This window comes from Nerophis ophidion, linkage group LG08 (assembly GCF_033978795.1).
Source record: "Nerophis ophidion isolate RoL-2023_Sa linkage group LG08, RoL_Noph_v1.0, whole genome shotgun sequence".
NCBI lineage: Eukaryota > Metazoa > Chordata > Actinopteri > Syngnathiformes > Syngnathidae > Nerophis > Nerophis ophidion.
Genome location: NC_084618.1, coordinates 53,975,220 through 53,988,398, shown reverse-complemented (window position 1 = coordinate 53,988,398; position 13,179 = coordinate 53,975,220). Strand labels below are relative to the sequence as shown.

At 46.0% G+C, this 13,179-nt stretch overlaps 1 protein-coding gene across 2 annotated transcripts in view; it reads left to right on the top strand.

Moving 5' to 3' along the window:
• snx29 (sorting nexin 29) overlaps positions 1–13,179 on the top strand; it is a 350,232-nt gene that overhangs the window by 288,927 nt on the left and 48,126 nt on the right. Inside the window, exon 20 of one of the 2 annotated variants that reach the window (XM_061908914.1) lies at positions 150–471. The exons of the other annotated variant lie outside the window; for it this stretch is intronic. Within the exon in view, the coding sequence (XP_061764898.1) occupies positions 150–398 (249 nt within the window). The 3' untranslated portion in view covers positions 399–471. Of the gene's footprint in view, positions 1–149; positions 472–13,179 lie in introns of those variants that run through there. 2 annotated transcript variants of the gene reach the window in all.

The following is a 13,179-nucleotide window of genomic DNA, read 5'->3' as shown; positions in this document are numbered from 1 at the left end:
CAACCTGAGACCTGACGCTAGAACGTAGCTTCTCGTACGCTGTACAGTAAGCTCACACGTCTCCAGCATTCCTGCATGCATTTGCTCTCTCTCTCCCTGTGCTCCTTCCCTGTCGTGCTCATCATCTCTTGTGTTGCGTCATTCTCCAGCTCCCCGTCGTCATTCCCCGTCGCCAAGTGTGTCTCGTCAGCCTAGAAAACCCCGTGGATCTTCCCGTGCCTCCCTGGATATCGACATCACGCCTGTCTACTGACCACGACGCCGCGCTCCTCCCCTTGATCCTCCGCCTGTCCTCCGACGCTCGAGCCTGCCTTGCCCCTGATTGGATACCTCCGCCTGGATCAACACGCACCATCAACACCCTCTTATCTCCACGCTCAGATAAGTCACACACTTAGTACATTTCATCTCTTTTGGGTAATTACACACCGCACTCACATATCTTGTTGTTTATTAAAGCATTGATCGCTCACGACGTCATCATCCTCCTGCCGTCTTCTTCTTCCGCTGTCACGTCACAGTACGTTCTAGCCATTTCAGAACCAGACGGCAAGGACGCGCCACGTACCCCGCTCCCCTCCCGGGGCTCCCCTGTCCCAAGCGTCACAGCCATGCACACGGCACTCCAGCAGCACCAAGAGCGCTTTTGTGTCCTTGAAAATAAGCTTGATGCTGCTTTTGCTAGCCTGTTGGCTCGACTGGACTTGATCTCCCCGAGCTCTGCTGCTTCCCCGGAACTCGTACAAGTTGCCTCCACCGCGGCAGCCCCCGTCAACCTGCGAGCCGAAGATCGCTAGCCCCAAGGCTTACGAAGGGGATTTTGAGCTATGTCGTGGCTTCCTGGTCCAGTGTGACATGGTTTTTCGTCATCAGCCATCCCGCTACACTTCTGACGGGCCAAGATCGCCTTCATTTTGTCCTTGTTGACTGGAAGGGCTCTCCAGTGGGCCACAGCAGCTGTGGACCGCAACCTGGATCTCAGCTTGAACTGTACTGCTTTTCGCGCTGAGTTTAGGGCCGTTTTCGACCACCCCTCCGATGGAGGAGACGCCGCCTCACGTCTTCACTCCCTTCAACAAGGCTCTCGTTCTGTGGCAGACTACACACTGGAGTTCCGCACCTTGGCCGCAGACAGCGGGTGGGACAACAAGGCCTTGTTAAGCGCCTACCGTCGGGGCCTCTCTGACGAAATCAAGGATGGATTGCTGAGGGACCGACCTTCCTCCTATCAAGACCTCATTCAGTTGGCACTTCTCATGGACCAAAGGCTCAAGGAACGGAAAGCAGAACGAAGACTTGAAGCCCGTGAGAAGACCAGACGGCCGGTGTGGGAGACCCGAGCCTCATCCTACTCCCCTACCATGGCAAAAGGTCAAGATGAAGGCGCCCCCTTGGTGGACCAGCCCGGGTTTACTTCCGCACCAACCAGCGGGGTAGAACCCATGCAGTTGGGCAGGACACGACTGGCCACGGAGGAACGGGAGAGGAGGTTCCATCAGTGCCTCTGCCTCTACTGCGGTTGTGCGGGTCACATGATCCGGACCTGCCCCACACGACCAAAAGACCAGGCTCACAAGTAAGGGGAGTACTTGTGAGCCACACCACCTTTGCCCAGAGCCGCAGTGACCCGGGCATCCTTTTCCCCGCAACGTTGTCCTGGAAGTCAAGAAAACTGAAGGTGGGAGCATATTTGGACTCTGGAGCAGATGAGAGTTTTATGGATCGTGATTTCGCCTGTCAAGCCGGGATTGAGCTTCTACCTTTGGAAGAGTCTCTACCAGCTCAGGCCTTGGACGGACATGATATTTTGATTTTCTCCCAGAACCTGCAGGACCATCAACAGCACGTCCGCCTTGTCCTCCAGCGGCTCCTCGAAAATCGCCTTTTCGTCAAGGCAGAGAAGTGCGAGTTCCATTCCTCATCGGTAAACTTTTTGGGTCACATCATTGAGAGGGGTAACATTCGAGCTTACCCCAAGAAGGTAAAGGCAGTGATGGATTGGCCCCAACCCACCACTCGTACTGAGCTTAGACGATTCCTAGGCTTTGCGGGGTTTTATCGTCGTTTCATATTTGACTTTAGCAAGGTAGCCGCACCACTCCATGCACTAACTTCCACCAATGCTGCTTTTATTTGGAACAAGGAGGCAGACAGCGTATTCCTGAGCCTCAAGAGAAGCTTCAGATCCGCTCCCATCCTGGTACACCCTGACCCTGACAAGCCATTCACGGTGGAAGTAGACGCATCCGATGCCGGGATTGGAGCAGTTTTGTCCCAAAGGGCTAACAGTAATAATGTGTTGCACCCTTGCGCATTTTTTTCCAGACGCCTAACACCAGCCGAGAGGAGCTATGATGCTGGTAACCGAGAACTGTTGGCCGTCCACGAAGCTTTGGTGGAATGGAGACACTGGCTGGAGGGGGCCAAACATCCGTTCCTGGTCCTGACGGATCACCGTGACCTCGTTCACATCCGCTCCGCAAGGAGACTTAACGACAGGCAAGCACGCTGGTCACAGTTTTTTGGTTGGGTTCAATTACACTCTCACTTACAGACCGGGGTCACGCAACGGCAAGGCCGACGCCCTTTCACGGATTTTCTCTGAGGAACCTACCAGTAGACCAACCGCGGAGACCATCCTTCCCCCGAACCGCATCTTTGGGATGGTAACTTGGGAAATCGAAGGCCTGGTGAAGACAGCCCTTCAGTCCGACCCTGGACCCGGAAACGGACCACCCAATAGACTTTTCGTTCCACAACCCTTAAGGAGCAAGGTACTCGATTGGGCACATTCTAGTCTGTTTACATGTCATCCCGGAAATCACAGATCACTTGCTTTCATTCGACGCCGCTTCTGGTGGCCTTCCATGGAGGCGGACACTCGCAAATTTATCGCCGCCTGCTGCGTTTGCGCACGGAACAAGGCAGACCACAGCCCTCCTGCTGGACTATTACATCCTCTGCCCATCCCTAGTCGACCGTGGTCTCACATCGCTCTGGACTTTATCACTTCCCCCCTCTAGAGGTAACACCACAATCCTCACCGTTATCGACAGATTTTCCAAGGCAGCCCATTTCATACCCTTACGCAAGCTTCCATCTTCGGCCGAGACCACAGAACTGCTGGTTCAGCATGTGGTAAGAATTCACGGGATTCCCACAGACATTGTGTCTGATCCCTCTTGTGCGCGTCCTCACGAGCGCGCCACGAACCACGCCCACAGGCGCTCCCTCTCGGCTGCGAGCGCGCTTCAGCGCGGCTGCAAACGCTCCGCAATCAACCCACCTGACCGTGATGAGCGATCAGCCTTCATAACCCAGCACAACCTGAGACCTGACGCTAGAACGTAGCTTCTCGTGCGCTGTACAGTAAGCTCACACGTCTCCAGCATTCCTGCATGCATTTGCTCTCTCTCTCCCTGTGCTCCTTCCCTGTCGTGCTCATCGTCTCTTGTGTTGCGTCATTCTCCAGCTCCCCGTCGTCATTCCCCGTCGCCAAGTGTGTCTCGTCAACCTAGAAAACCCCGTGTATCTTCCCGTGCCTCCCTGGATATCGACATCACGCCCGTCTACTGACCACGACGCCGCGCTCCTCCCCTTGATCCTCCGCCTGTCCTCCGACGCTCGAGCCTGCCTTGCCCCTGATTGGATACCTACGCCTGGATCAACACGCACCATCAACGCCCTCTTATCTCCACGCTCAGATAAGTCACACACTTAGTACATTTCATCTTTTTTGGGTAATTACACACCGCACTCACATATCTTGTTGTTTATTAAAGCATTGATCGCTCACGACGTCATCATCCTCCTGCCGTCTTCTTCTTCCGCTGTCACGTCACATCCTTATCTGAATAATAACCAAGTACTACTGATATTGTTATTATAAGCACTAACGCAGACAAACTATTTATGGTGGCGCCGTGATCACAAGCTTGTGTGCACATGTTGACATGATCGACTGATCAGCTGCTTCCTCGTTTCCTTGATCGTCAAATTTCTTGTAGATCATAAATCATGCCTCTCACCTGGATAGTTGAAGGACGAGTATGTATTCCGACATCTTGGTACACTTTGGTGAGAACAACACAAAAAGACGGTTGGTTCTACCCCCTATTCTTCGCGAGGATTATCTGTCATTCTTCATCTAAATATGAATATAAACATCCTATCATCAGTCAATCAAAGTCAATCAATCAAAGTTGACTTATCTATCCTTAATCACAAATGTCTCAAAGGGCTGCACAAGTCAAAACGACATCCTCAGCTCAGATTCCACATCAGGGCAAGAAAAAACTCAACCGGGGACCGGTGCAATGGATGCCGAGTGGATAGGGTTAATAACGAGAGTCCAGTCCATGGTGGGGTCAGCAAGGGATCATCTAGCATGTAGACACATCAGCATTGCAGAGACGTCACCAACTGATGCAAAGACAAGTGGTTCATCCTGGGTCCCAATGTGGAACAGCCAGCGCCTCCTCTGTGGAAGCTGATCCTTGGTTGCCTGATTACCAAGCAGGAGAGGGGGCAGAGTAAAAAAAAAGGGAGACCGCAGAACAACTGGTCTATGAAGTGGTCTATTTAAAGCAGGGGTCTCCAACTCAATTTACCTGGGCGCCACTGGATGCAGAAGCTGGGTGAGGCTGGGTCGCAAGAAAAGATTTCTTAAAAAAATCTAACATGCACTTTTTAATGAATTCCCCTTCAATGAATGGCTTTCCCGCCCTAGCAACATACTTGCCAATCCTCACGATTTTTCCGGGAGAATCCTGAATTTCAGTGCACCTCCCGACAATCTCCCGGTGCAACCATTCTCCCGAATTTTTCCCAATTTTCACTCGGCCGACATTATTAAGGGCTGCCGTGACTGCACTGCCTTTAACGTCCGTTACAACAGTGGTTCTCAACCTTTTTTCAGTGATGTACGCCCTGTGAAATTTTTTTTTAATTCAAGTACCCCCTAATCAGAGCAAAGCATTTTTGGTTGAAAAAAAGAGATAAATAAGTAAAATACAGCACTGTGTCATCAGTTTCTGTTTTATTAAATTGTATAACAGTACAAAATATTGCTCATTTGTAGGCATTTTTCTTGAACTATTTGGGAAAAAAAGATATAAAAATAACCAAAAAACTTTTGAAAAATAAACAAGTGATTCAATTATAAATAAAGATTTCTACACATAGATGTAATCATCAATTTAAAGTGCCCTCTTTGGGGATTATAATAGAGATCCATTAGAATTCATCAACTTCATTCTAAACATTTCTTCACAAAAAAATAAATCTTTAACATCAATATTCATGGAACATATCCACAAAAAGTCTAGCTGTCAACACTGAATGTTGGATTGTTGTATTATTTTTCCACAGTTTATGAACTTACATTCATATTTCATTGAAGTATTATTCAATAAACTTATACATAAAGGATTTTTGAATTGTTGCTGTTTTTTTAGAATGTTTTTAATAAATCTCACTTGTCCCTTGGCATACTTTCAAGTACCTCCAGGGGTCCGCGCACCCCCAAAAGAAGACTACTGCTCCACTACATGTCATCATGCATGCTTTTATAACACAAAATCAATGTGCCGGCTTTGTATCATGTTGTGTGAGACTTGTGCAGAACAACGTCAGTGGCTGCAAGACGTACTTGTTTAACAGCAATACAGGTCACACTGAGAGTGCTGTATAAACAACTTTAACACTGTTACAAATATGCGCCACACTGTGAACCCACACCAAACAAGAATGACAAACCCTTTTTGGGAGAATTTATGCACCCTTAACACAACTTAAACACAAAAGAACAAATACCCAGAACACCTTGCAGGGGTACAATGTACAACACCTCAACCGACGCAAGTAGGAAGGGTGGGGGTGTGGGGGTTTGGTGGTAGCAGGGTTGTGTGTATTGTAGCCCGGAAGAGTTAGGTCTGCATGGGATTCTGGGTAATTGTTCTGGTGTGTTTATGTTGTGTTACGATGCGGATGTTCTCCCGAAATGTGTTTGTCATTCTTGTTTGGTGTGGGTTCACAGTGTGGCGCAGATTTGTAACAATGTTAAAAGTTTTGTTACAGCCACCCTCAGTGTGACCTGTGTAGCTGTTGATCAAATATATCTTGCAATTACACACGTGCGTCTCACATGGCCAGATGCAACATACAACTGGGCTTGCACGCTGTCAGTGTAGAATGTTGGGGGCGCTAAAGGCAGTGCCATTATGGCATTCCCTGAATATTGTTGATCTAGTAAAAATCATAGGGGCTTTGAGAGAATTGGTGCCCTGAAATTCAGGGGTCTCCGGGGAAAATTGGGGACGTCGGCAAGCATGACCTATTAAGCGCTGTTCATATTACACTCGCGGGCCGCACCAACATTAAATTGTCATATCCAAGCGCGGGCCGCATAATAACGTCTCGCGGGCCGCAATTGGCCCACGGGCCGCATGTTTGAGACCCCTTATTTAAAGGCTAGTGTATACCAATGAGTTTTAAGATGGGACTTAAATGCTTCTATTGAGGTAGTATCTCTAACTGTTACCGGTATGACATTCCATACTGGAGTACTGGAGCCCAAATAGAAAACGCTCTATAGCCCGCAGACATTTTTTGGGTTCTGGGAATCACTAATAAGCCGGAGTTCTTTGAACGCAGATTTCTTGCCGGGACATATGGTACAACACAATCAGCAAGATAAGATGGAGCTAGACCGTGTAGTATTTTAAGCGTAAATAGTAAAACCTTAAGGTCGCATCTTAAGTTCACAGGAAGTCAGTGCAGGTGAGCCAGTACAGGCGTAATATGATCAAACTTTGTTGTTCTTGTCAAAAGTCTGGCAGCCGCATTTTGTACCAACTGTAATCTTTTAATGATAGACATAGGGAGACCCGAAAATAATACGTTACAGTAATCGAGACGAGACGTAATGAATGTCTGAATAATGATCTCAGCGTCGGTGGCAGACAAAATGGAACAATTTTTTTCGATTTACAGAGATGAAAGAAGACTGTTTTAGTAACACTCATAATGTGTCACTCAAATGAGAGAGTTGGGTCGAAGATAATACCCAGATTCTTTACCGAGTCACCTTGTATAATTGTTTTTTTGTCAAATGTTAAGATAGTGTTATTAAATAGGTGCCGATGTCTAGCAAGACCGATAATCAGCATTTCTGTTAAAATGCAAAAAGTTGCTGGACATCAAGGGCGTCACACGATTATGCGCATCAAATATGATGTCAGGCAACTGAGAGGGGAAAAGCACCTCAGATGTTTTATATGCAGTGTGAATATAAATGTGCTCTTTGGTTTGCACGAGTGTGGATACAGTACGCACACGTCAATGCGGATCAGACAGCTGCATCGTCGCTAACTCGATTACATGCTGAGGATTCTCACTATTTCATCATGCCTGTTGACAGACACACACTTCATGTGATGACTGACAGCACAGCGAGAAACACAGCTAAAGTTGTCAAAGAGAATATGTTATGGATGGAGTCACATGGAATCCCATAGAAACTTGGAGTGCACCTGTAACCGCTGCATACATGCATAAACACACGCACATTATAGACCTTCCATCCATCCATCCATTTTCTACCGATTATTCCCTTTGGGATCGTGGGGGGCGCTGGTGCTTATCTCAGCTACAATCGTGCGGTAGACCTTATTTATGCTAATTAGTGGCCGGGTTCCAGAGTGTGTTGCACACCGCTGCCCTGTGTGGTCCCGCTCTTTTCGTTAATCTCCTGGTTTGTGCAGTGTCGGGATTTACCAGGATCTTATTGGGTGAATCATGATATGAATAATGCTTGTAGATGCAAAAAATAAATACATGCAAATACTGTACTGACCTGAATGTAAGACAACCCTGAACATAAGACGGACCCTTTTTTTCAAGGTCCGTTTTTAAAGAGAAAAACTGGTCGATTCAAACAAAAAAGGATATCATATCTCTTAGCTGCTTGGCAGGTATTTGATGACTCTGCTTCATTGATCACCGTTAGCTTAAAATTGGCATCATAACTCCTCATTTTCTGTCTGCGAACTCACCCAACTTTTAAGACTGCATTTATACTTGTGGTTCAATACCCTGGTCTAGACCAAATAAAAAATAAATATTATGGCTGGCGGGAAAGTTAACATGTTGTACTCAACATACAATCTACCCACTGAACCATGTGGACATTATAAACATGTCTAATCACCATACGCAATTTAGAATTACACCCATTTGACTGTACTATAAAGTTTGATGGGTGAAATCCAAAACACTCCATACTTTGACAGGTTTGGCACATCTTAGGCGTGTGTTTCTGATTGATTACACAATTTTAAGGAGGTCGTCAGGCAAATACACAAGGTAGGAGTGGTGCACATACTTTTATTGTTTATACTTCATATTTTAGTGATGGGAGTTGTGAATAACAATTACAGTTATGTGTAGTTGTTCAGTCTCTCTTGTCCATTTAGGACAATACAGGCTCCCCGCTCGCCGTCACTCTTCAATGGACTGGGATACATCACTGCTTTCAACCATCAGCCGCACATCAACCCGACCGTGTCCCTTGTCATTCATATTTTGCGCAGTCTGCCCCTAGCCGGGCGTGATGACATCACGACGGAGTTTCAGAATTTGCTGGACGCGGGTGTCATTGAGTGAGTCAACGCTTTGCCCTTGATCTCCAACCTGGTGGTGGCAAAAAAGAAAGACGGCAACCTGCGCCCCTGTATTTACCTCCGGCAGGCAAACAGAGCAGTCATCCCTAACAAATACCCTCTTCCCACATCGGAGGAGCTATCTGCTAAATTCCCCCGCTCAACAGTCTTCTCCAAATTGGACCCCCTCAAGGGTACTTGCAGGTTTCACCTGATCCCAGACAGCTGCAAGCTCACATTTTACAGACGTCTTCCAATACACAAGCATGCCCTTCGGGCTCAGCTCGGCCTGAGCCCTCCTCCCACGCACAACTCTCATCATTCCTGGGCATGACTGCCTTTTACTTGTGCTTCCTTCCCCACTATTCTGATACCAGAGTACCACTGCACCACTCCGTGCTCTCCTCAAACAGGATCCACCCTGGAAGTGGATACCTGCATGCTCAGCCTCTGTCCACCAGTTGAAGAAAGTCACAGCTCAAGTCTTAGCCCGTGCTTGCCCACCTTGATCTACAGTGCCCTATTTTTGTGACCTGTGTCGCCGCCACCAACACTGCAGTCGGTGCTGTCCTGTCTCCACTACAGCAGAGGATTGAGTGCCCAGAGTTATTTGCGTCAAGGGCACTCACACCGACTAAGCAAAAGCTTTCGGTTGCATAATAATCCACAAGGCACGGCAGATGGGCCGGTAGTTTATGCTGCTACCCAGTTAGGTCGGCTATATGTTGCGTTTGCTGTAAATTCTTGCTATTTATGTTGTTGACATCCTCTGAAGGGGAGAGTGAATGTAGCATGCATTCTATGCTATGTGCTGGTGTGGGTGTGTTATGTGTTGCGGCCTGCCGCACAGGGGTTGGCTCGTGCCTGTGAGGAAGTGTCGTGAAAGTAAACAAGAGTCCTGTAAGAACACAATTGAGTCCCTGTGTCTTTGAATCTAACACACTACACTTGTTTTGGTATTTGATCCAATATTCACAATAATCATGAGGGATACATCTTTTTTTTAGGATTTTAAAGGGGAACATTATCACAATTTCAAAAGGGTTAAAACAATAAAAATCAGTTCCCAGTGGCTTGTTTTATTTTTCGAAGTTTTTTTCAAAATGTTACACCTCCCGGAATATCCCTAAAAAAAGTTTTAAAGTTCTTGGGACGGCGTGGCGCAGTGGGAGAGTGGCCGTGCGCAACCCGAGGGTCACTGGTTCAAATCCCACCTAGAACCAACCTCGTCACGTCCGTTGTGTCCTGAGCAAGACACTTCACCCTTGCTCCTGATGGTTGCTGGTTGGCGCCTTGCATGGCAGCTCCCTCCATCAGTGTGTGAATGTGTGTGTGAATGGGTAAATGTGGAAGTAGTGTCAAAGCGCTTTGAGTACCTTGAAGGTAGAAAAGCGCTATACAAGTACAACCCATTTATTTGATTTTAGCTATTTGCGATGCGACTGTCCATTTCCCTGTGACGTCATACAGTGCTGCCAATACAAATATTATGGCGGTTACCACGGCAAGATATAGCGACATTAGCTCGGATTCAGACTCGGATTTCAGCGGCTTAAGCGATTCAACAGATTACGCATGTATTGAAACAGGTGGTCGGAGTATGGAGGCAGATAGCGAAAACGAAATTGAAGAAGAAACTGAAGCTCTTGACCGAATAGCTATTGACGCTATTCGGCCATAGCATGGGTGTACCTAATGAAGTGGCCCATAGAATGGCCATCTTATTAGCATCGCCGGTAAAATGTGTGGACCAAACGATCAGGACTTTAGCATCTTGTGACACTGGAGCAACTTAAATCCGTCGATTGGTAGGTGTTTGTTTCGCCTTAAATGTGGGTATCTAGTTTCAAATGTACATACAGCTAGCGTAAATAGCATGTTAGCATCGATTAGCGTAGCATGTTAGCATCGATTAGCTGGCAGTCATGCTGCAACCAAATGTAGCCTATATGTGCTACAAATCAATGCAATATATATATATATATATACATATATGGGGTGTTATGGGCTAGGAACAGAAGACTAGTTTCAACTCATAGAGAGAGGCAAAACAGCTCGCCATCAAAAAGAGAAGCCTGGCCTGTGTAAGAGCCAGAACCATCCTTATATATCCATGTGTACACAAATCTTCATTAAATAACACTAAATTGCGTTATCTAGTATTCATAATATATTATCCAACAATATACCATCAAGTATTCATAATATATTATTCAATAATATATTATCAAGTATTCATAATAAATATTCGATGTGTTCTAGTTCTTTCCTCAATATTGTACAATATAAATCAATAACATATCAGAATCACAATATGCAATAAAATGCTAAAATAACGATTAACAACATAATTATGACCTATACAAAGCAGTCAGTGCACTAAATGTGCTTATTATCTAAACACATAAAAGTGCATTCAATACACAAATGTGATCATTAGTTTAAGTCATAAACCTTTTATATGGACGATTAGGAATATGCCACAAAGACTGTTGCAATGAAGAAAGATGAATGCTTAAAGTGCTATTGTCATAAATATGGACTCACCAATTGAGCTTCTACAGTCAAACACAGCTTAATGACAAAGAATCTGGCGCTGGAAGTCGGCTCTATAAAGTTACAAAATAGGCATGATGTTTAAAAATCCGTCAGCACAATATTTCTGGTGAAAACAATGTTTAAAGCCTACCTTGAGCAGAAATGCAATCGATCTCTCATGTCCTGTCTCCTGGCTACTTCCTGCTATCGGCTTTAAGCACCACTAATTGGACCGCGGCGGACACGTGACAAAGGAGTGCGCCGAGTTGCCAAAGATTAACTACAGCAAGAGCATACCAGTCACTTCCGGCTACCGGTATATGCTTGCAGCTGATTGGACTGTGGCGGTCGCGTGACTAGGAAGTGCGCAAAGAGTAAACAGAAACACAAGAGCATAATAGTCTCCGCAAATGTATTTGACACATGCGTTACACCAATATGTCTGATTAGCACATAAGTCAACATCAACTTTGTGATTTCGTTGACTTAATCGTTGAAAATGCATCTGCAGGTTATCCATACATATCTGTGCCATGTCTGTCTTAGCATCGCCGGTCAAATGTGCAGACAGTCAATGGGGGTCTGGCGGCAGATTTCTTGCCAGTGGTGCAACTTGAATCCCTCCCTGTTAGTGTTGTTACACCCTCCGACAACACACAGACGAGGCATGATGTCTCCAAGGTTCCAAAAAATAGTCGAAAAACGGAAAATAACAGAGCTGAGACCCGGTGTTTGTAATGTGAAAATGAAAATGGCGGGTGTATTACTTCGGTGACGTCACGTTCTGACGTCATCGCTACAAGACCGATAAACAGAAAGGCGTTTAATTCGCTGAAATTCACCCATTTAGTGTTCGGAAAACGGTTAAAAAAATACATGGTCTTTTTTCTGCAACATCAAGGTGTATATTGACGCTTACATAGGTTTGGTGATAATGTTCCCCTTTAAAGATGGATAAAAATGCAAGATGCGGCTTATGGGATTAGGACTGGACAATTTATCGAATTTCAAATTCAATCTCGAATGTGGAATCTCAATATTATGAAAATAATCGACAAAAATCTATTAATGGGCCAAACAACGTGCATGCAATTTCTGTAGCTTATAACAGTGAAACAGATGATAAGTGAATGAGTGGAAAAAAAGAGCTTGTCTACTAGAAGTTTGGAATGTCACCATGGTTTTATTCGACAGTGCTAATATGACTAATTAACAATCACTAAATTCAATGAAAAAAATGTGGCATATTTGATTTCCGCGTTGACGTAACCGCGGACGGAATCACATAATTGGCCAATAAAACGGAATCCGCTATTAAACGCAGAAATATCAGGGAAATAACGTAAATGTAAGGGAAATGCTGTCATTGTGAGGAGAAGAAACATTTGTTTTGGAAAATAATGTGTCCGATACCACTCATTTATCCCCGACATACCCCGTCCCGTTCTGAACCAAACTATGTGGAGACGGTCACTTGACACCATTACTAAACTACAAAGCTAAAGATGGCGCGAACTATCCATATACCCACAGCACATCTCATCTGCTTGTGTCGATGTGAACTACACCTTCGATTTAAAAACAGTGGTCGTTACTTTGGAGGTGCTCTCTCGCTGTCATCTGAAAAGATAAATAAGCTTGTTGTAACGGTACAGCTGGAGAAGGAAATGGCAGGGAGACAGTGACGTCGTTAGCTGTCAGCGTGTTTAATGACAGGCAGGAATGTACGTGAGGTGTGTGCGTAAAGCAAATGAATGTAGTGTGACGATGTGAGGTAAGTCTATGTGAGTTGTTACCAGCGGGTGTTGAAGGCGCGTGTTGGAATCGAGGCGGAAGTCCAAAGAAGGATAGGCAGGCTCGGAAGTCCAAAGACAGACGGAGCGAGGCATCGTGGTCAAAGGGCAGGGGTGAGATCTAGATCCAGGGAGGCAGCAGAGAGTCCAGAGGGGATCCGGGAAGACGAGACACACCGCGCGACAAA